A 24,181-nucleotide genomic window follows, 5' to 3' on the forward strand; every position below is an offset into this window, starting at 1 on the left:
CATCCATGCATCCATCCATCCACCCATCCATCCATGCATCCATCCATGCTTTCATCCATCCACCCATCCACCCATCCATCCACCCATCCATCCATCCATCCATCTACACATCCATGCATCCATCCATGCTTTCATCCATCCACCCATCCATCCACCCATGCATCCACTCATCCATGCATCCATCCACCCATCCATTCATGCATCCATCCATCTATCCATCTATCCATCCATTCATCCATCCATCCATCCTTCCATCCATCCACCCATCATCCATGCATCCATCCATCCACCCATCCATTCACGCATCCATCCATCCATGCATCCATCCATCCACACATCCATCCATGCATCCACCCATCCATCCACCCATCAATCCATCCATGCATCCATCCACCCATCTATCCAACCATTCAGCCTTCCATCCATCCATCCATCCATCCACGCATCCATCCATGCATCCATCCATCCACCCATCCATGCATCCACCCATCCATCTATCCATCCATGCATCCTTCCATCCATCCACCCATCCATCCATGCATCCATCCACCTACCCATCCATTCACACATTCATTCATTTATCCATCCATCCATGCATCCATCCATCCACCCACCCATCCACCCATCCATCCATCAATCCATGCATCCACCCATCCATGCATGCATCCATCCATCCCTTTGCTACACCGTTCAATCAATACACATATATTACTATGGGACTGTGGGGAATATAAAACTGAGTACTAAATATATCTGGGCAGCATCTAACAGCACTCATTCTGATAACTAATATTTATTGAGCAGTACCAGAAATAAATTAAAAAATGTTGAGTAGGACCCAGTTCTGCTTAGCAAGAACAATGCTTCCGGGAACACCTGAGCTAAGGGCTCTCTAGCAGTTTCTTGTCCAGGGAAACCATCATAGAAATGACATTACACTTCAGCCATGGATGATGATAAGGATTCTGCTGGGTGGGAAGGGTTGAAGACTTCCTGGGCAGAGAAGGCAGAGGGGTGGCAAGGCATGGGGCATGGGGACCAGTGCCATCTGGCTGCAAAGTGGGGCCCGAGGGAATGTGGCTGCAGGGTTCTTATGGGGTTGGCCAGATCTGGCCTTGGAGGAAAGGTCTGGTGGGACTTTGCATTGCTTCCTATGGAGTAAGAAAAGAAGAACCCAGAAGGGCGGGGTGTGTGTCTGCTCATGTGTGTGTGTTTGTGTGTTTGTGAGTCTGTGTGTTTGTGTTTGTGAGTTTGTGTGTGAGCTTGTGTGACTGTGTTTGTGAGTCTGTGTGTCTGTGTGTTTGTGTGTTTGTGTGTGAGTCTGTGTATGTGAGTTTATATGTGTCTGTGTGTTTGAGTTTATGTGTGTGTGAGCGTGTGTTTGTGTACATGTGTGCCTGGAGAGCCGTTGGCATGGTCAGCATGTGGTTAGAGGTTGCCCTTCTGGGAGGTTCTGATTTTCTGGCTCCTCACCCCCAGCTCTGTGGCTACATCCAGGTATTAAACCAAGATGGCTTTTCACATCCTTTGCCCCTGTGTCACACAAGATTTCCCAAGGGGGTGTAGTGAGGATTGAATAAGAGACAGCGGAGGGTGAGAGATGGAAGAGGAAGGCAAGAAGCAGCAGTGGGCAGGCTTATCGCTGCCCTGGGGTTTGAAGCTGGTTACCAGCACCTATTTTCCAAAACCAGCCTGCCCAGATGGCTGTCTGCCCACCTCAGCGGAAAAAGGTGTTGTGGCATCAGTTCCTGCAGCGGTGCTACTGGGTAAGGCTGAGCGAGGGGGGAGGGCTGACGTGGGCGGTGGGTGGGTGGGTTTCCTCTCGGTGGCGTGTGTGTGTGTGCACACGTGTGTGCCTCACAGGCTGACCACAGACCGAAACTTTTCTGCTGAGAGTTCCAGTTTTAACTGGGCCACCAGATGTGCTTCCTGCCAGCTAGAGCTCTTGGCTAAAACCCTCCTCTCCACTCTGCTCTTCACCTCGTGGAGTCTGGAAGGTTCTGCATGTAAATGTGAGGGACACTGAGGACCAGTCCAGGGTAGCCAAGGAGGTCCAGCACTCGCAATTCCCTGGTGTCAGAAAGCAGGGCTGTTCTCCAGGGCTCAGCGAAGTCATGTCCCTGGCACCTGTGTGTAGCTCAGGCCTGCCCATCAGCCTGGGGTCGACGCCAGGGCTGTGCAAAGGCTGAGGGGCCCTGGTATGGGATGTCCTACAGGAGATGTCTGTGGGCACCATCTAAGGAAGAGACGAGGTCACAACAGAACACGCTTGCCTGCTGGGTTCAAGGGAACTCTCGCTAACTCTGTGTGTTTCCCATGACATCCATTCACCCTCTCTTCCTTTGGAACAGAACAGCTTGGTTCCAACACAGCTGCCTGGGTCTAAGGCTCCGTTCCCTGGGCTCCCTCACAGCTGCGTGGGGCAGGAGGCACAGTGGCCAGGGTTTGCAAATCCAAGTGCAGTGGGTGACCTTGGAGATATCTGCCTAGAGGAAGTTGGCCTTCCGTGCCCCCTGACTTCTCCTGCTGGCTGAAGAGCGGATGGGGTGGTAAGGCATGAGCAGCCATTGTGGGCAGCAGGTGACACATGCCGCCCCTCTTCTGCACCTGGTACTTCACCAACCTGGGCCGACATGTCAATCAGCCTTGGGAGTGACAATCTGCCCCCTTCATCCGTCTTCAGGAAATCCAGCAGGCATCCTAAGAAAAGAGAAGTTGCAAGTGCCCTTCTGCAAAGTGACCCAGCCCTGGTGGTACCAGCCTCCCCCTGGTGTGAGCGGCTCCCCACTAGGGGCGGGAAGTGGGAGTTTGCGCCCTCAGATCTCTCGGTGCATCAGGAAGGATCTACGTACTGCTGCCGAGTGCCTTCCACTTTACAACATGCTAGCCTCAGCACCCCAGGAGCAGCCAACACGCCAGCAGTTGCCCAGAAGTTAGGTTTCAGCCAGGTGCAGGGACCTGTGTGAAGTCCCCCAGCCAAAAGCTGGGAGTGGAATCCCAGTTCTGACTCGAAGGTTCATGCCCCTTGTCTTTTCCCCCCATGTCGGCCTCGCTCCCTTGATCCCCGTTGGCAGACACCCTCTGCCTCTGAGGACCAGGCATCAGGAAGAAAGCACCAGAATGGAGAGAACTGGCCCCTAGGTTTGGTGCAGGGGACAAATGCAGCTCCCCCTGGAATCGGGAAGCTGGGAGGGATGGATGCTTGCCCTAGGGGCAGGCTAGAGGCGCCCCCAGCACAGCCTCCGACCAGGGCCCCCTTGGTGACGGTTGTTAGGGAGCTGTATGAACATGGGCATGTTAGGATCCTACAGGAGCAGTGTGCCGTCAGGGTCATAGGAGGGGTGAGAAGGTCAAAGGCTGAGGCCCGATCCCAGGCCTACTGCCCCATAAGAACTTGGCCATGCCACGGACCTTGGAGGCCATCAAGCCCAACCTCTCTGGCCATCCTTGTAAAATATTCACACAGTTGTAAATGGTTGCATGACCAGGAAGCAGGAGACCTGGATCTAGTACCGTCCCTGTATGTCTGGCCTGGTGCTCGTTTGACTTTGCAATGCTCAGCCCCTCCCAGCAGGCATCAAAAAGTGCTAGGCACAGAAGCACCACTCCAGAAATGCTGTCTGAACTGCTCCTGGGCTGAGAACATGGCTCTGTTAGAACCACTTCGCCCTCCCTCCGTCCCTCCCCCTCCCTCCATCCCTCCCCCTCCCTCCATCCCTCCCCCTCCCTCTGTCCCTCCCTGCCCCCATATCGTGCCATGCCCTAGATCTGCAGGACCCCCTGGCCTGATGAACCCACCATGGCGGACCCTCCTCCTCCTGCTAAGTCCAGCCCTCCCGCCTCACTCTGAGGATGCAGCTCTACAGGGGACACCACCTCTGGCCATGTACTCGGTGACAATGTAGATGGGCTCCTTGGTGACCACAGCGTAGAGTCGGACCAGCCGCTCATGCTGCAGGGCCTTCATCACGTTGGCCTCACCCAGGAAGGCTTCTGGAGACATGGTTCCCTCCTTCAGCGTCTTAATGGCCACCTTCATGTTGTTTTTGTAGTAACCTGAGCCCAGGGGAGTGAAGAAGCCACTCAGAAGGCAGAGAGCTTGCTCGGAGGTGATCCTTTAACCAAAATCGGGGTAAGTGCCCAGGTGCCACGCTATTCCAGGTGCCAGAGCTGGAACGTGCAGCTCCAGAGGCCATGGTTGTGTGGGGCTTATCTTGTGTCCCAGGCCCCTTCTATATGGGGCCTCAGGCAGTGGAGGAATGTACCCTGCCTTGGGGGCATTTCACCTATTGGCACCACACCCAGGGCCTGTGTCCTGTCCTGCACGGAACCTGCCTCCTCCCCCCACCCCTCCCCTACATAATGAATCTCTTCTATCACACAATGGCTCCTTGGTGGAAATGAGCACACAGCCGGGGGTACACAGGGCGGGAGGACAAGGCGTGGGGGCCTCCTTCCCTCCTTCTGGAGCCCCATGGCGGTCCTGTCCCACTCCTTAAACTACCTGTATTTCCACACTCTCCCTGCACTCCACGAAGTCCCCTGAAGGGCAAAAGACAACTCTACTCGCGTTTCTAGAGGACCTGGGCCTTGGCAGGGACCTGAGTGCAGCTCCTGCCAAAGGCCCGGGGCATCAACCCCAGGTAAGGGAGGACTCATGGAGCAGTCCAGGGATAAAATGGAACACGAGTTTCATATCCTGGTGGTCAGGGCGGGGGACAGGTGTCAGCAGCAATGGAAATGTGAGGACACCAGGCCTGGAGCTTCAGTGACCCGGCCAGAGCCCCACAGCTGCCTTTGGTGTGCACTCAGGCGCTGGAATGTCATAGCTCATCACATTTAACCTCCTGTTTCCATCTGGGTGATGGAAAGCTAAGGGGAGTTAGTGCGCCACTGCAACTCAATGGCAAAGCCAGCCTCAGGCAGAGAACGAAGGAGGGAGCGACTTGGGGGCTTGGCGAGCTGAATTCTGTTCCTGCTCTACTACCGCGATAAGCGACCCCAGCTGTTACAACGTGGCTCTGTATCTCCACTGCCTCCTCTGTAAAATGGGCGTCCTCACCTCTGTCCTCGCTCCCTCTCAAGACTTCCGGAGGAAGGATGACACGCTATGAAAATACTGAACCTGGACTCAGAATGCGGCGTGGGTGGAACGGGGGGAGAGCACACTCACCCATCCAGACTTCGCCAAATTGTCCAGACCCGAGTTTCCTGACCAGCCTGAGAGACTGCCGGGGGATTTCCCATTCATCCTGGGCCCAGGGGTTCTGTGGGGCCAGGCTCACACAGGGCAGGGTCAGCCTCTGGCATAGACCATCCCCCTTCTCTGCATTAGGGAAGAAAAGACAGGGCTGGGGGTTACCAGAGCAGCCAGGTTCTCCCTTGGGAGCTGTATCATTCCTAGCTGGGCCCCTCACTCCCCAGCCATGGGTGTGTGCACACACCTGCACATGCATATACACTCAACTCTTTCTCTTTGTCTGCACAAAGCAGGGCATGCTATCTCTAAAATCCACCTGCTCACTCTCAGACTGAACATGCTTGCTACTCTCTAAGGGGTTCCCTGCTGAGCCAGGAGAGGGAATTAGGGCCACCAATTCACGGTGCTCAGAGTTGCCACCTCCTTAGGTCTAACTTTGGGACAATCTTTCCATCCCCCAAGGTGGCACCCATGACTCACGCAATTGGGAATCTTAGCGAGAGATACAGGAGCTCTTGGCACAAGTCCCTGCCCCCACTGCACGCCCCCTCTTACTAGAATAGTGCTGCACCAGGGCCTGGAGCGAGGGGAAGGTGATCCGGGGGGAGATGTAGTAGCCCCCTTCGTCCAGGGAGCGGATCTTATAGTGCTTGATCAGCTCCCCCTGGGCGGTGACGTCCTTCACAGACAGGGAGAAGGCACCTGGAGGGTTCATGGAGACACACACACGAGAAGTAAGGCACAAAGACAAAAAAAACGGGACTGGGATTTGGGCCTCATTTTTAAGCTTTGAAAAAAGTTCCCCAATTCTGTTCTTCATTGTCACCACTCCCTCCACAAGTTCCCTTTCCCTGCATCTCAACCTCCACCCTTTCGGAAGCCTCCCCTGGAAGTTCCATCTGACTCTGACCTTGACATCTCCGCACTGTCCCCCAAAACTCAGCTGGGGAATCACAGAGCCCTGCGGCAGGCAGGACAGTTCCTCAGCAATCATGTGGGTCCCCACTTGGACACCTGGTCACTCGGGGACCCTTTGTCATGGACTATTGGGAAATCTAGGCTCGTGGGAGGGACTAGGCGCTTAATTTTCTGGCTAAAGAGGATATCCTTACTCCTACAAGCAGATAGCCCATCACAGCTGCAAGTACCCATGTCCATGGCGGAGAGGGTAATAAGCTATTCCCAGGGACTCTGTTCAAATTCATTTGCTGCGTGTTACATACACCTGTTATTTTGTCTTCTAGGTTAATGTTTTCCCGCAGGCAAGTGGTAGCAGATGTCAAGGGTTAAGGACACTTTAGGAGGTAAGAGTTTCCAGGTAGGAAATGTTTTTCCATGAACTTGATGTTGTTTATAAAATGCATCTGTCCAGCTACCTGGGTACCGTGACCTCACCCCGCCCCCTACCCATTATTTGGGAGATGGGGTCGCTGGGGCCCAGAGAGTTGGCGGCAGGCTGGGGGGCTCCCCGTTCCCCCGGTGGGCGCCTACCACGAGCAGTACCACGACTCCCCGCCAGGGGTCAGGCACGGTCCCCTCGTTCTCGGTGTGGACGCTGGGTTTTCCTGGGTCCTGTTTGACTTAAGGCTCTTTCCTCTCCTGTCCATTCCCCTGCCTCGACCCCCTTCTACCCTCCAGTTTCTCTCAGCCAATGTGCGTCTCTCATCACCTCCTCGCAAAAGGACGCCCAGAGGCGTACGCCAGCGCGCCTTGCTGTTGCCGCAGCCCCGCTGCACGCCCACCCCAGCCTAAGCCCAGACGCTGCAAACTGTCTCCCCGACCCTGCGGGGTGCAGCTGTGCCCCCCGTCTCTAAGGAACCCGAGCCTGGCCTTAGGGAGTTCATTCATCAAGGGCTTTTCTCTCCATTTTGTAGGCTGCCCTTGTGTCAGGTGCCTCGGGCGGTGAGTCCAGGAGCCCGCTCTCCACGCAGTGACGCTGCCCAAGCTGGTGCCTTAGGGCCCCTCACTTGCCTGGGCTGCTCTAAGGCCCGGTCCCTGACGGCTTCTGACAATTTGGTATCCTTCGTAAAGAGGACCTCAGATCCCATCAGCTTCAGTTTCACGAAACCTGGATCCCCTGCCTCTGTGGTATGTCTGGACTGCCCTGGGCAGGCAGGGCCTGGTTCTGAGGTTAAGATTTCTCAGCACTGAAGGACTGCCTGCCTTCCAGCTGTGAAACTAGTCCTCCTCACATAGACACCAATAAACTGAGGCTTGAGAGGCTCAGGGACACCCAGGAGGCCACAAGGGGTAGAACTCACTCCCCTGCTTCCATCCCTGTCTTGCATTCACTGCTGTGGCTCCCAGAAGCAGAGGGGTCCTGCTTTGGAGTTGTGTGTGTGTGCATACATATGTGTAAGGTGTGTACATGTGTTGCACACGTGTGCATTACATCTATGCATATGTGCACATGTATACATGTGTGCATGTCTCATGTGCGTGTATGTGTGCATATGTGTGCATGTCTCATGTGTGCGTGTATGTGTGCATATGTGTGTGCATATGTGCGGGTGTGGACATGTGTATGTGGGTGCATGTGTATATGTGTGCACACTTGCCTGTGTATGCACATGTGTATATGTGTGCATTTATGCATATGTGCATGTGTGTGAATGTGTGCATGTGTATGTGTGTGTGCTGGGGTGAGGATGGTTGAACAGTCCTGCAGCCCTGGTCCCACCTGGCCAATTCCCAGTTTGGACTGGCTTCCTGGGGTGGACATGGACAGGTGGATATGCCAGACTCATAGAGAACCCCTGCTTCCTCTATAGCAGATTGGGTGGGGGTGGGCGGGCTTTCACCTTAGCAGTAGGCAATGGTGGAAATAGCATTTCCAGGGTGACATGACATGATGTTTGGGATTTGCTTTGAAAGAGTAGGGGTGGAGTGGGGGATACAGAAGAAACAAGACTGGCTCAGTTGATCATTGTTAAAGCTGGCTGTTGGGTACCAGGGGTTCCACTTAACTATTTTCTCTACTTCTGTGTATGTTTGAAATGTCCTGGAACAACAATAAAACATTTATGTCATCTCCAGTGATTCCCAAATTGTTTCTTGTACAGAGGTGCTCTGCCACAAAAATGGAATAGTGACAATAGCCAGTATGAATATAAATATAAAATGTATATATCTATGTGTATGTATATGTGTATATATATTCATTCATTGGCACATTCCAAGAAATCCTGCACAGAGCACCCCGGCTTTCCAATGCACCCCTCCTGTTCCCCAACCTGGTCCTGCCCTTTCGTGGGGCAACAAGGTCTCATGATGTCCCCAGAGTCACAGGGCACTATGACAGCTTTTCATACTCTGGGTTTCCACTCTCTGGCTGCTGTTCTTGAGCCACAGATGGAACCAATGGACAGCCCAAGGGTGCTCCCACCAGGTGACACCTCTGTCCACCCTCCTCATCGTCCCAACCACAGGGAACCAGACACTCATATTTCAGCCACTCTCTCTCCCTTTCCCCCTCTGATGTCACCGTCACCATCTCCTCTCCAGTTAAAATCGGCCATCAGGCTGTAACCGGTCCCTGTGGACAGCTTCCTGATAAGCAGAGCATTCTTCATACTGCGTGGGAAGTCCCTGGGTCACCCTAGCTTGCCACATGGTAGAGCGTGGGAATCCTCTCAGCCCCTCCTAGATGACGTGGTCACTGGTGCTTTGGGCTCTGATGCTTACTGTTGGCCTCTAGCAAGTCACTTCCTGTTCCAGGGCTCCCTTTCCTCATCTGTCAAATGGATTAGTATTTCACAGATGAAAAGCTAGTGGCCAGTGAGCACCAGGGACCATAATGGGGTTCGGTGCAGCACATGCATTAACGGCCCCAAACTGGAAACAACCTAATGCCCACAGCATGCGAATGACTCCTTGACTCTGGAACGCTCACACCCGGGATTCTGTATAGCAATCGACATGAATAGGCTTACCATCCTCAATCACATGAATGAATCTGTTACGGGCTAAATCGTGTGCACTCCCAATTCCTATGTTAAAGTCCTAACCCTCAGTGCTGAGAAAGTGACCTTATGTGGAGACAGAGCCTTTAAAGGGGTGATTAAGTTAAAATGAGGTCATATGGGTGGGCCCTGATCCAATATGACAGGTGTCCTAATAGGAAGAGATTAGGACACAGACATGCGTGGAGGGATGGCCACATGAGGACACGGAGAAGACTGCCGTCGGCAAGCCAAGGAGAGAGCTCTCGGGAGAAGCCAGTGCTGCTGACACCTTGGTCTTGGACTTCCAGCCTCCAGAGCTGTGAGATAATAAACTTCTATGGTGGAGCCACCCAGTCTGTGCCACTTTGTTAAGGCAGCCCAGGAAACTAACACAGAATCTCACAAACACTGCTGAGTGACAGGAGCAAGACACACAGAAACAAAAACAGTGATTCTATCTGCATAAAGCTGAAAAAACAGACAAGACGTGGTGGCAAAACCATAGAGAAAAGCAAGGAAGGATTTTGACCCAAGTCAGGACAGCAGGTAGCTCTTGGGGGTGAGGGTTGACTCAGGAAGGAGCCCAAGTAGGGGGGGTGAGGAGGCTCCTGGTGGTCTGGGATGCTCTATCTCTTGGCTGTGATTACACAGGGATTTGTTTATGATTACCCTATATAATTTAGAATTACACACTCATATTTCATGCAAGCTTTATATGTGTTTCATATTTTACACCAAAAAAAAAAAAAAAAATTGAGAAGGAAAGAAAGCCAAACGACAGAGAAAGAGAGAAAACCCCTGAGGGTGATGGCAGCGATGTTTTGCTCAGTCAGTGGATTTGATCACATGAGTGTCTAGACTGGCATGGGCTCCCCACAATCACCACCCCCTTCCATCAGGGCACGGGCCACTTCCTCACGTATGCTACCTGCAGCCTCTGGCTGAGATGATCTTGAAGGATTCTTTGAGCTCCCCCCTAATCCTTGATTCCAAAGAGGTTGGTGGTTGAGGGCTCAAGGTTCCCCCTTCCCTGGCCCCCACTGGCCTCGGTGTTACTGCTGACTGGGTAGCAGGGCCAGTCTGACGTGGGACCACCCCGTCCACCCCGTCCACCCCGTCCACCCAGCTTCCTGTGCCCGCATGGTTTCCAGTCTGGACAGGGAGGACTGTTTGTGTGGACAGCTTCCACATCAACTCCTGGGCAGGGCCTGGATTGGGAGGGACACAGATCCAGAAGCTGCTGGTTCTCCTGGCAGTCACCCCTTCCCCTCTCACTCCAGGGCCAGGCCTCTGGAGGGGACTTCCCAGGACACGCTGGGCAGGGAAGGCAGGCAAGGCCACCACACCTACCTTTGTTGGTTTCACTCTCTCTGATAAGGAAGGAGCCGGCCTTGTTGATTGGAGCCAGAAGCTGCCTCTCGGCCTCCTTCCGGGTCAGTGATCTGAAGAACCACCTGGAAAACAGCAGGAATAGGTGAACCTCAGAGAGACCCTGCTCCTTGGAGTATCCCCTGAGCCTCCCTCCTGCGCTGTCTGTCCCCAAGAAATAAAATCTAGCATTTCTGCTCCTAGTCGGCCCAGAGCTCTGCTCCCCACACCATGATGGAGTCAGCGCCCTCTGACCCCCTGCCCTGTCCGTCCCGCTTCCTGTCAGCCCTGAACTCACTGTTTTCCTAGAATGAAACAAGAACACTAGTTGGGTGACCTTTGTTAATTTTGCTTTGGAAAAATACACCTGATCACTCTCCCCAAAGCACAGCTGGGTATCACAGGCACGCGCCTGCCTCCTTGTGGTCTGAGATCTGAATTAGGCAAACTGCTAAGACTCTGAGCAGGGACCCCAGGACGTTCCCTTCAGTATGTGGTTGTTCTGTGCGGAGAGTCCCACGGTTCCCCACACTGTTCCGGGGAAAGACGCAGGGCCCACAGTGCTCAGGGAAGACTCATTGCTGGGCCTCAGTCCTCAGGTAGAGCGAGTCCCTGTGAGCAGATTCGTGGGGGCTCTGGCTGGCCGAGACCGACGTTCCCAGTGCCATGGGGACATGGGGGATGAGGGTGCTGGGGGATTAGAAGGTTGGGATCTTGCTTTCATGTTAGTCAGTTCTGAACAAGGCTGCCCTCCTGGGAGCCCCCGAGGGTTGAGCTCTGAGTCCTGCCTAGGGAGGCTATAGGGGAGGGCTTGCTGGTCATGGTGCCTCCCCATTAGCCTTCGAGGCCATCAGACACTGGGGACCGTTCCATCCAGGGAAGCCAGGAGAAGGAATGCTTTTGTTTAGCTGGGAAGAGTGACTTGCTCAGTGTCACACAGCAGTCTGAATGTGTCTGGAGCAGGCAGAGAGACCTTTCCCAGCAAGCTCATTTCCTGTCCCCTCTTTGCCGGTGCCTGCAGGCTCCTGGTCAGTCCCATTCTGGCCCTGTCCTGCCTAGCAGCCCAGGGAGCAGAAACAGTGACTGCACCTTGGCTCAAGGGAGGTTCCCATGCCCACCTACCTTTCCACTTCCAGACTCTCCACTCGGGCCACAAAGTTGCTGGGCACGTAGCCTTCTCTTCCCGTGATGAGCGACTTGGCCAGCCACCAGTCTCCAGTTCTAACGGGACAGGGGAAACAGAGATGTGATCATGGCCCCTGTAGGCCCGTCTCTGGGCAGTCCCAGACCTCCTCAAAGCCATCTCTCCCTGGAGGGCAGAGAATCTGCAGCGGTAGACAGCACGGCTGGCAGGAAGGGACTTGTGTCCACTGCTCAGTGGCACGGTGGCTATCTGGGCAAGTTCTAGGGGGAAGAGCTAATCTATACAGCCTGACCAGCCCAACAGGGCACAGGGCTCCAGCCAGCAGCCTTCCTCTTGATGAATGGGATGTGTTCAGAGCTTGGTGAGTGACTGGGGACAAGCTTTAGAAAAACACGGTTGGGTGGCCTGTATAGGATCAGTAGTCAGGACTTTTGTGAGCTTGGTTTAAGACCATTGCAGAACTTCAAGAACCAAATCAGACCCTCAGGGCTCCACAGGGCAAGCCTGGCCACTGAGAGAGAGCTGACCTAGAAGGGGTTTCTGAGAAGGACACAGGAAATGAGCTAAAGTGGGATGGGTGTGTGTAATCCATGTGGGCTCCTGTCTTGAGAAGGAGACAAATATGGACACAACTGACTTAAACGCAAGGCTGTCATGGAACAGCCAGACCAGCCTGCATAAAGGACAAGGTCACATGCCCAAAGGAGTCAGAAGGGCTGCATGGAGGTGGTGGCATGGAAGTGGGCTTTGAAGGATGAGCAGGAGGTTGTGAATGGAAACCACGTCACCAGAAAGACTCTGGAGAGGAAGACAAAAGAGCCCAGGGCTGGGGGCGGAGCAATGGAGAAGACTTCCGGGGTCAGCCATGGAGGACGTGGTGGGCGGAGAAGGGAGAGACGTGTGTGGGGGGGGGTCCTGCAGGGACAGGGGATGGCGTCCTGGAACCTCACCCCTTCAGGACCTGTAGCTTCTCCCCCTTCAGCATCTGCAGGTCCCGGTCATTCATGGCAGCGTAGTCATACAGGGCTACCACGAAATGCTCGTCTGAAAGGAACAAGGGAGAGACGACCACCACTCGGGTCCACGAGCGGGAAGGTGGGACTGGGGTGAGCCTGGCTACCAAGGAGAACAGGCTTCTGCTTGCCCATGTTGGAAATGATGTTCTCATCCAGCACAGGCCCCCACCCTGGCCCTGTGACCCCACCAGGGATGCGCTGTCCCCCAGAGCCCATCCTGTCTTCCTTTCTGGACCCACTAAGAAGCCCTATGTCCTGGACAGGGTGTGTGTGAGGAAGCTGATGGCCAGAGGTCAGCCACAGGGAGGCAGCCACTGCCGGGCTGCTGGTGGCCTCAGGCCCACATTGGGACCTAGTGCTGGGAGTCCCTCATCTTCCTTTTCTACACCTGGCCTCGGAGGCCCTTGAGCCTCCTCTTGTCCTTTTCCTCCTCTGCCCCCGCCTGCCTCTATCCCCAAAAGGGGTGGTCTTGCCACGTGGAAGCTGGAGCTCTGGCCTCTCCACTGTCTGTGCCCAGAGACCCTGCCACACTGCCTGTGGCTGCCAGTGACCCTGCCGGGCCCCCTGCCTTGCTCGTGGGCCCTGGACGGAAGGCAGGAAGAGGGCTCAGGAGCTTGGAGCACCGTCTTCAAATGAGCACTGCTGTGACGAGGGCTCTCTGCACAGCTCTGGGAGCCACAGGACCCACCTGGTGAAGGTCACCTGGAGAGCGCTTAGCTTCCCCGGGTGAGGTGGCTCCACTCTGTCACTGAGCTGCGTGGTGTGACCTTGGGCTGGTCACCTCTTCTCAGCAGGAAAGAGGGGGTCAGAATAGGTGACAGTGGTTCCCTGAAGTTTTAAGATTCAAATTCTGCTCACGAGTGTGACAGACTCTGAGCTTTTCCAGGGAAGGGGTCGCATCTACCTGTTGTCACCCCTTCGCCATTCCTGGGACAGAGTTGGGCTCTGTGTGCTGAATGTCCAGTGCACATGGCGTGAGCAGGTTAACGGGTGGGGCCCGGGCTGGCCGAGGCAGCCTTTCCCCATGCTGTGTGGATGTGGATGATGAGGAGGCTGTGCGAAGTCACTTTGAACGAGGCCACCCTCTTGGGAGTCCCCAGCCGTGAAGCCTCTGGCCCAGAAAGGCCGAGCTCATTCCCTATGGTACCCAGCAGGTCAGCCCACCGGAGCAGAAGTGGAGTCTGGGGACCAGGCACAGTGGCTCATGCCTGTAATCCCAGCACTTTGGGAGGCCGAGGCAGAGACCCATCTGTCCAATATGGTGAAGCCCCCTCTCTACTAAAAATATAAAAATTAGCCCAGTGTGGTTGTGTGCATCTGTAATCCCAGCTACTCAGGAGCTGAGGCAGGAGAATCACTTGAACCCAGGAGGTGGAGGTTGCAGTGAGCCGAGATCGGGTCACTGCACTGCAGCCTGGGTGACAAGAGCGAGACTCTGTCTCAAAAAAATAAAAATAAAAATAAAGTGGAGTCTGGGGATTAGGGAGGGGGCGTGGGTGGTTAGGTGGTCAGCGGTGGGACTCTCGAAGTGGCTTGGAGCGGGAAACAAGAAGGTGCCCTCCACAGGGGCAGACCAGGGCTGGAGGCGAGGGCCTGGGGCCACTGGCCCAACCCTCTGCATTTGGGAGCTAGAATCTTTGAACGCTTGGGTTTGATGATGCTGTGTGTCTTCCCTGGGGCTCTTGTTTTTGTTCTTGTTTACAGTTTGCAAAGTCTTCCATTTTTTAAAAGTCCCACCCAGGCTCAGGCATACTAAAGAAACTTGCTCTTGGTTCCTGAAGAGACCCCCCCAGGGGCACAGAGCTGGGACCTCTCTCAGCTTCCCTGTTTTCTCTTCTCCAGCCCTCAAGCTGCTCCTGACTTGTCTTTGTTCCAGCTCCACAAAGCTGCGACCTGGGAGAGAGGGCTGTGGAGCCTCAGGTTCCCAAACCACCCTTCTTACCTTCTTCCAGGTGTTCACTGGGGGGTGGAGGAGTAAGGTGGTTGAAGACAACCTCGGGTAGAAAACACACACTTGAGTTATTTTAGTCCCTGCCTCGTGGGTGGGGCCTGGGGGGATGAGACTGCTGAGCGGGGCAGCGAGGGTATCTCCAGGGACCTACTGTAGGAGGAGAGGCAGCTGCCTGCGGGGGCTGCACAGGGCCACTCTGTACCCGGGGACCAGCACCACCCTCAGACAGACCCTGCCCTTTGCTGCCTTCTCCCTGACCGCAATGCAGGACGCCCCGGTGTGAAGAGGCAGCTGTGGACAATGAGGGACAGCCCAATCACCTGGGCTTCACGTCCTGGCTCTGCCATTACAAGGTCAAATTGTAAATGGGTATTTGTTGACGAGAAAAAATATTTAAAAAGCATATTTCCCCAAAACTCGACAAGCGTATTTGTAGGTATGTATCCTGTAGAGAAACTTTTGCGTATGTGTACCAGGGAACGTGTACAAGAGTGTTCCCAGCAAAACTAATAATACATAAACAATTTTTCTTTTGAGATGGAGTCTCGCTCTGTCACCCAGGTTGGAGTGCAGTGGTGTGATCTTGGATCACTGCAACCTCCGCCTCCTGGGTTCAAGCAATTCTCGTGCCTAAGCCTCCCTAGTAGCTGGGATTACAGGTGCCCACCATCATGCCCAGTTAATTTTTGTATTTTTAGTAGAGTTGGGCTTTTGACATGTTGGCCAGGCTGATCTTGAACTCCTGGCTTCAAGTGATGCACCCACCTCAGCCTCCCGAAGTGCTGGGATTACGGGCACGAGCCATCATGCCCAGCCAATACATAAACAATTTTAAAACATGGAACTAACCCTCATGACAGAAGAATAAACAAACTACATTATACTCATGCAATATACTTACAAATTATACTCATGCAATAAAACTAATGAGCTACAGCCACGTGCATCAAGGTCGATATATTTTATATGCATAACACGGAGCCAAAACCCCAGTCTCAGAAGCATATGTGCTGTTTGATGTAGTTGACTTAAAGTTACAACATGGGGGCCGGGCGCGGTGGCTCAAGCCTGTAATCCCAGCACTTTGGGAGGCCGAGACGGGCGGATCACGAGGTCAGGAGATCGAGACCATCCTGGCTAATACGGTGAAACCCTGTCTCTACTTAAAAATACAAAAAACTAGCCGGGCGACGAGGCGGGCACCTGTAGTCCCAGCTACTTGGGAGGCTGAGGCAGGAGAATGGCGTAAACCCAGGAGGCGGAGCTTGTAGTGAGCTGAGATCTGGCCACTGCACTCCAGCCTGGGTGGCAGAGCAAGACTCCGTCTCAAAAAAAAAATAAAAAAATAAAAAAAATAAAGTTACAACATGAATAATGAAACTAAATATTGTTTAGGGGTAATACATATGTGATAATATTAAAAAGCAAAGCTAAGGAATGATAAACAGATTCTGGGTACTGGGGCCTGGGGTGAGGGGTACAAACAGGGGAAGGAAGAGGGAGATTAAAAGGGACAAGTCTCTTTCTGTGTCTGAAGTTGGGAGGTGGCTATACAAGTGTACGCTTTGCTGTGTTCTTTCACCCCGACATATGTTACAAATATTCTTTTCTTAATTCCATATTTATTGAACACAATTTTGAAGTAGCATTTTGCAAAATGATAGGCATGTATGTTTCTATTAAAAACAGGAACACGTGAAAGAACACACAGAAGAAGAGTCTCGAGGCAGGAGCTCTGAAGAGCTAACTCTGGTCACTCTACATAGTGGAATAATGAGTAATTATATTTTTTTCCATATACATATTAGGTGACTTTTAAGTTAAAAAAAAATTCCAGGTGCTACCACTTATTATCATATAATTTTGGGGAAATTACTCCATCAGTCAAGTCCAAGTTTCCCCATTCGATCAATGACTTATTCAATAACCATCTTGTGGCTGCGCACCGAGCCCGGCCTGAAGTGGGACACAGACAGGCAAGACGCTGGGTTCATCTAGGAAGCGGGATTAGTAATCCCCGTCTCCCCATCAGGTCCCTGTTAGGATAAAGAGATGACCACGTGGACATGCGGATAGCACAGGAGAGACGGTCCAGGCATGGCTGCCAACTACCCCAAACGAAAAGGGGGTCACTGGTCAGGGAGTAGGGGGCACAAAGAATCATCTAAAAATGTGTCTTCAGGCCAGGCACGGTTGCTCAAACCTGTAATCCCACCACTTTGGGAGGCCAAGACAGGTGGATCACCTGAGACCAATCTAGCCACATGGTGAAACTCTGTCTCTCCTAAAAATACAAAAATTAGCCAGGTGTGGTGGCAGGTGCCTGTAATTCCAGCTACTCAGCAGGCTGAGGCACAAGAATCACTTGAACCCAGGAGGCAGAGCTTGCAGTAAGCCAAGGTCCCATCACTGCACTCCAGCTTGGGCAGCAGAGAGAGACTCTGTCTCAAAAAAAAAAAAAAAAAAGTGTCTTCAGACATGCAGTAGCCATCAAAGGGCGCTAACTGCTTTATAAACAAATCAAGCTGCACGACTAGGAAAATGCATTCCCCACCAATAAGACCTTGTCAGTTGAAATTTCACTTTTTTTTCCTTTGGAAAGTTTTCCTCATTTAAAATGCCCATAGGATTCCAGGAAAACTTGAGAACCTGCTCGGGAGGTGAGGACAGGCACCCTCCTGTTTCATGAGGCTTATCCCAGGAAAGCAGGCTCTTTGGAATGCCAGCGGCAATGCCACATAGGGGAGAAGGGTCTCTAGGAGCTGCTGGGGAGAAGAGAGGCAGTAGCTGCCGCTAGATACTGGGATCCTTCCTTATGACACCCTCTCCCCAAGCTGACCTTTTTAAATTTCTTTTTCTCTTCAAGGCTGCCCTTGAGAAATGAGCTCTGGCTAAGAATTATTGGGAGCTAACCAGGCCGGGTCCTGTGCGTATTATAGTGCATGGCACACCTGCTTATACATTGCAGATCGTTACATCCCTATCAGGAAGGTACTTTTGCTATACCCATTTTACAGATGTGGACATGAAGGCATAAGGGAAGAAAGAAACCTCTCTTGGTGGGTGGTGGGCAATCACTTACCAGGGGCGGCAGTGGCGGGGGGTCCTTGTCTTGGGCGCTGACCTTCAGGGGGCTCCATTGGCCCTTGTCCTTCTCCTTGATCGGCTTTTCCTTGTCCGGTGTTTTGCTGCTCACTAGCCCCATCCTGTCGGAGACACACAGCAGATGGAGGACATGAGAGAGCGGGGCCTCAGATCCTCTGCCCAGAGGGCTCCTTCTGGGATGCCGGTTAGAAAGGTGGGGTGGCAGTCAGAACGTGGGTCGAAGCAGGTAGGTGAGCTAAATGTGTGTCCATCTTGTTTCAGGAGCCCATAGACCAGAAAGCACTGCATTTAGGACACAGAAATCATCTGACCAGAGACAACCGCCAGAAACCACTGGGGTGGATCCCGGTCCTCAGGGGACAGGAGCCTGAGCAGGAGGCCATGTGGTGTTCTAGAAAGAGCCCACCCATGTGTCTGGGTTTAGTCTTCGTTTTGTCACTGGCTGTGTCACTTGGGAAAGTGACATTTTCTCTCCAACCCCATTAGCTCTTTGGTGAACAGCAGGGGCTTTGTTAGAAGATGACTAAGGCTCTCTCTCACTCAGATTTTTGGGTGAGACACTATATACCTTTAGGACAGACTGAGAGCACAGGCATCGAGGCCCAGCTGTGGCTTCACAGTAACAGTGGGAGTCTCCTTAAAGCGGGGAAGATGTGGTCAGGTTTTTTCTTTGGTAAAGAATTTTAGGATGACAGATGTAGGAAAGGCCCTTTTGACGCAATCAACACCATCATATTGTCAGCATCCTCATTCCAGGGGCTGCTATTTATATGTTAAGGAGCTTGCTCAGAGTCAAACAACTGGCTCGTGCAGAGCCAGCTCTGGAGTCCAGTCTGACTGGAGACCACTGCACTCTCTTGCCTCAGCCTCCTGAGTAGCTGGGATTGCAGGCCTGCGCCACCACACCGGGCTCTTCCCTGAGATGCAGACATCATAGAGAGGAAGCACCCAAATCCCTACGTGTGTTGGAAGGGCGTGTTGTTAGTGGTGATTTCCTTCGGATGTACGCACCATATTTCATCAATTCTAAGATGCACCTTTTTTTTCACATTTCAATATCTCTGAACTGGGAGGTGTCTCACAATGGAGGATGCTTTGCAGTATAATTAGTAGCAGCATTTTTTTTCCCCTTTTAGTGATATATAAATTAAATGCTAGCCTTCCTATCAGTGGTGTCTTTGATTAAGTGAAACACAGTCATGCATTTCTTCCAGAGAGTTGAAAGCACATTCCTTATGTCACCATTCCTCAAACCCACCTTGAAAAAGAAAACACTATAATAATTTTGGATATAGGACACTAAGCCACAGAAGCAAAAAATTCACAAATATGTTTTTTTAAGTATGCGTTGCATACAGAACACATAATAATTTACAGTTTTAAAGAATGACACTTTTTATATGTAAGTATTTCTTTATGTGAGATCAGATCAGCTTTACCACCAATTATAGTGCCAGGGTTACAAGTATCACTTTAGCTTTCAGAGATTTAGGGTTTCAGAAGTTTGGATAAGAGATTATGGGTTTGGCTGGGCATGGTGGCTCATGCCCATAATCCCAGCACTTTGGAAGGCCGAGGCAGGCAGATCCCTTGAGGTCAGGAGTTCGAGACCAGCCTGAAACCCCATCTTTAGTAAAAATACAAAAATTAGCCAGGTGTGGTGGTGCAGGCCTGTAATCCCAGCTACTCAGGAGGCTGAGGCAAGAGAATCACTTCAACGCGGGAGGCAGAGGTTGTAGTGAGCCAAGATCATGCCATTGCACTCTAGCCTGGGCAACAGAATGAGACTCCATCTAAAAAAAAAAAAAAAAGAGATGATGGATTTGTATTGGGGATGGCTACTGAATTTTACCAGGTGCCTATACAATATCTATCAATATGATATATGTTCACCTTTAATTTGTTAATGTAATAAATTATGTTGGTAAATTTTCTGTTATTGAAACATCCTTGCATTCCTGGAAAAAAGTTATTTGATTACAGCATATTAGTCTATTTGGCACACAGATGGATTCTTATTTGCTAATTATTTTGTTTTATTTTATTTGTTTTGAGATAGTGTCTTACTCTATTGCCTAGGCTGGAGTGCCATGGCCTAATCTTGGCTCACTGCAACCTCTGCCTCCCGGGCTAAGGTGATCCTCTCACCTCAGCCTCCCAAGTAGCTGGGATGACAGGCATGTGCTGCCATGCCCTACTAAATTTTTTATTTTTGGTAGAGACAGGGTTTTGCCATGTCATGCAGGCTGGTCTCAAACTCCAGAGCTCAAGTGACCCTCCCACCTCAGCCTCCCAAAGTACTGGGATTGCAGGTGTGAGCCATGACACTCGGCCCTATTTGCTAATATTTTATTTGGAATGAGAATCTACATTCCCAAAGGAGATTTGTCTATGAGGCATTAGCATTAAGGTGCGCTAGCTTTGTAATGGATATCGAGGAGCTCTCTCTCTTTTTTTCCTATGGTCTTGAGTGGTTTCATAACATTGGAGTTATCTGTTTTTCACAAGCTAAATAGAACTCAGTTATGAAGCCATTTGTGTCTGGGGCCCTTTCAAATGGTAAATCTTTAAATGCATTTCCAATGTCTTCTATAGGAATGATCTATTCCCATTTTTTCTCCTCCTTGTGCCATTTTGATGATTTATAGGAGGTCTTTAATTTCATCTACATTTTCCAATTCGTTGCCATAGTTTTAGGTAGTATTGTCTTGTAATTATTATACTCTGTTCTCTTTTTTGATTGTGATGTTTTTCTTGTTCCTAATATAAATTGGATGTTCTTTTAATTAAAATTATAATTTGTAATTGGATAAAATCATCTGAAGCTTTACATGACTAAATTAAGTTTTAACCTAGCTTTATAATTACAAAATAGAAGATTGCAATCAAAACAGCATGAAATTGGAATAATAAAAGTAGACAACAATCGTCAGAGCAGAATAAAAAACATACAAACAGATTTTGGTAAATATAGGAACTGCATATGTGAAAAAGATAGCATTTTAATTCAGTAGAAAATGGATAGTTTATTTTAATAAATGATATTAGGAAAATGGCTATTTAGCTTAAGGAAAATACAATTGAACCGCTACCTCACACCATATTAAAAAATAAATTCTAGGTGTACGACTGAAAAAAATAAAAAACGAAAATGTAATTAAAAGAAATGTAAGAAACTGTGTACATAACCTAGAGTTTGGAGACAACTACAAACAAAGATGGAATAGCCAGAAGCTAAGAGAGAACAAAAAAATGTACAAATTCGTAAACATTAAAAATATTAGATGGTGGCCAGCGCGGTGGCTCACGCCTGTAATCCCAGCACTTTAGGAGGCCAAGATGGGTGGATCACGAGGTCAGGAGATCGAGACCATCCTGGCTAACATAGTGAAACCCCGTCTCTACTAAAAATAGAAAAAATTAGCCAGGTGCAGTGGCTCACGCCTGGAATCCCAGCACTTTAGGAGGCCAAGACGGGTGGATCACGAGGTCAGGAGATCGAGACCATCCTGGCTAACATGGTGAAACCCTGTCTCTACTAAAAATAGAAAAAATTAGCCAGGTGCGGTGGCTCAAGCCTGTAATCCCAGCACTTTGGGAGGCCAAGACGGGTGGATCACGAGGTCAGGAGATTGAGACCATCCTGGCTAACACGGTGAAACCCCATCTCTACTAAAAATAGAAAAAATTAGCCAGGTGCAGTGGCGGGCGCCTGTAGTCCCAGCTACATGGAAGGCTGAGGCAGGAGAATGGTGTGAACGTGGGAGGTGAGTTTGCAGTGAGCCGAGATTGTGCCACTGCACTCCAGCCTGGGCAACAGAGCGAGACTCTGTCTCAAAACAAAACAAGACAACAAAAAAAAATTAGATGGTATAAGAAACTACTCATGAAGTCCTTAGATAAGCAATAGATTGGGTAAGAGATTGCAAAGCATCAGATAAATGTCTATTCATAATATATACAAAGCTCATAAAATTTTGACAAGAAGCATATTGCAGCATATAATCCATTCAATAGAAAAATGTGTAAAGATAAGAAATAGGAAGTTAGTGCAACACAAATCCAAATAGTTAAGTGTTTCTTATAATTATTGTTTCATTTGTTCCTTCGCACTCCATTTCTAGGACTGATCTTCTGTGAAGGCTGGAATCTTTGTTTTATTTATTGCTGAATCCAAATTGCTAAACCAATATCTAACACAGAGTGTGGGCTTAATAAATATTTATTAGACAAAACAAAAAATATTATTGGGAGAAGCAATCTTTTAAATTCTTTTAGAGGGCAATCTTTTAAATTCTGTCAAAATTAAAAAGCACACATACCTTTTGATTTTCAGTCCCACTCTGGACTATCACAGGTTAATAAAACATCATTATATAGACATATGTGAGAGATGAAAATATTTATTGTAGTAATAGTTGGAAAAACAATCTCCTCCCCCCACCAAAAAAATCCCAAACAAAAAACAACAATGTAACTGCCCAGCAATTAACGACTTGTTGAATAAATGTACACTCTACAAATCTCTCATACAACTACTAAAAAAAAATGTGCCGAATCTTTACCAGTGAGGTCAAGAGGAATTTCAGTACCATGTTGTTACATGAGAAAAGCAAGACCCAAAGAGGTGCATGAGGGAATCCCATATTTGCAAACACCAAATGAAAAGAAACCTCTATTCAGGTGTGTAGATATTTTTGCATATTACACAGAAAGAGGCTGGGGAGGATGAATACCAAGTTGTTTACTGTGGTTATTGTTAGAGGAAGGAAGAGTACAAAACAGAGGTGTGGTGTAAGGCAAAAAAAAAAAAACCCCAAAAAACAAAAAAAAACAGCAGACTTAAAAAACTCTGTGTGTGCTAATGCAAAGCAGGGCCCCCAAAAATATTTTCTAAATGGTAAATACTGGTTTATTTTGGAATATAGGACTTCATGTGACTTTGACTTTCTTTCTTGTAACTGTATATATTTCTTGAATTATTTAATACTAAGCATATATTATCGATACAAGCAGAAAAATAAAAGGAAGATGTGAGTGATTTGCCCGACAACAGAGGGGCATAAGATAAGGCCTGGAGCCAGCGCCAGCCTGCAGTTCTTGACAATGATCGTTAAGTGGCCAGCCAGGGCTGCCTGAACCTCAGGCCTTTCGTGGCCCCTTCAGCCTCCCTGGCTCAACGAAGGGCCAGCGGTCAGCAGCTCCTAGTATATTCCCCAGACTTGGACTCATACTTCCACATCTGCCCAGGTGACCAGCCCTCTTGTCTTTCTTAGTCTGGACAGCCATATTGCCATTGGCTTTAAGCTTCCTGACAAACACGTGTGTCCACCGAAACAAAATAATGGAACATTCCTGGTTCAATTTATTGAACAAAGAACCGGACAGAAAGTAAAATTCCTAAGATTAAACGACCCACTACTTACACTTCTATGTCCTTTGACTCCTTAGCAGTGTGTGTGCAGATGATTTTCCATGGCTCTCACGAGTACCTAAGATCTCTATGGGTCCCCCTACTCCAGTGGCTTTGACTGGAGACCTGGGTTACTCAAGAGGCCATGTGACAACCAGGGCTGTCACTGGTGCTTGGGCTGCACCCAGCAGTTTCAGGTTGGGTGGAGCCAGGAAGTGCAGAAGTCCAGACAGAGGCAAAATGCAGTACACACTGGTCAGGGCTCCAGGTGGCTTTGCTGCATTGTGGGGAGGGTGTGAGTCTGTGTATGTTTGTGAGAGTGGGAGAGGAAGCATGCACACTTATGTGCACTTGTGTGTGTGTGTGTGTGTGAGACAGTATGCGTGAATACACACGTGTATGTGCTTGAATATGTGTGTGTATATATGTGTGTGTGTCTATGTGTACACTTGTATATGCATGTGTGAGAGAGCATCCATGTGCATGGTGTGCGTGTGTGTCTAGTCAGGGGAGTTAGCAAGAGGAGGGGAAGTGGGGAAGGGGAGTTGTTTGTTTATTTGAAACCAGTTAGGCCCTCTGTGCAGACTTTCACCGGAGCAGGGCAGTCAGTGTTTGCCTGGGGAGATGCTCAAAGCCTGAAACACAGCTTCAGTCAAACAGAGGGTATGGTGGAGGCAACAACTAAAAACAGAGAAACTAGAAACCCCTTATTTGCACTTGGCTAGCATGTCATGGTTGAAAAGCACTTGATAGATGAGTTTTTTTAAAAAATATTCATGATAGCCTCGATAAATTGGTTACAGTTATCCTCATTTTACCACGGAAGGAGGAGAGGCGAGGTGGCTCGCTAAGGTCATGCTGAAGGTGGCAGAGCTGGCAGCTGGAGGGTGTTGCTGTCTCCAGGGCTGCTCGAGCCCTCTGCACAAAGTAAGTGCGTGTGTGGCCTTGCCTGAGGCTCCATGTCCCTTGCGGGGGGATAGTTCACATTCCCTGACATCTCCCCTGTGGCAAAATAGTTTTGCTATTTTGTGTCTGGAAGC

General features: G+C 50.3%; 1 protein-coding gene across 3 annotated transcripts in view; it reads right to left on the reverse strand.

The window, feature by feature from the left end:
• The window catches only part of BLK (BLK proto-oncogene, Src family tyrosine kinase), a 75,093-nt gene that overhangs the window by 5,075 nt on the left and 45,837 nt on the right, over positions 1-24,181 (reverse strand). For 2 of the 3 annotated variants that reach the window (XR_002734333.2, XM_023225257.2), the window contains exons 2-10: positions 17,706-17,829; positions 14,615-14,666; positions 12,607-12,700; positions 11,635-11,733; positions 10,495-10,598; positions 5,756-5,902; positions 5,174-5,326; positions 3,877-4,056; positions 2,624-2,700 (exon numbers count right to left, since the gene is read on the reverse strand). Coding sequence is in view for 2 of the 3 variants with exons in the window: in XM_023225257.2 (XP_023081025.1) it covers positions 2,624-2,700; positions 3,877-4,056; positions 5,174-5,326; positions 5,756-5,902; positions 10,495-10,598; positions 11,635-11,733; positions 12,607-12,700; positions 14,615-14,666; positions 17,706-17,828 (1,029 nt within the window). In the remaining variant the exon portion in view is untranslated. Of the gene's footprint in view, positions 1-2,623; positions 2,701-3,876; positions 4,057-5,173; positions 5,327-5,755; positions 5,903-10,494; positions 10,599-11,634; positions 11,734-12,606; positions 12,701-14,614; positions 14,667-17,705; positions 17,830-23,156; positions 23,285-24,181 lie in introns of those variants that run through there. The other variant, XM_026457091.1, reaches the window with a different exon arrangement.

The sequence above is a fragment of the Piliocolobus tephrosceles genome, chromosome 7 (assembly GCF_002776525.5).
Source record: "Piliocolobus tephrosceles isolate RC106 chromosome 7, ASM277652v3, whole genome shotgun sequence".
NCBI classification, from domain to species: Eukaryota; Metazoa; Chordata; class Mammalia; order Primates; family Cercopithecidae; genus Piliocolobus; species Piliocolobus tephrosceles.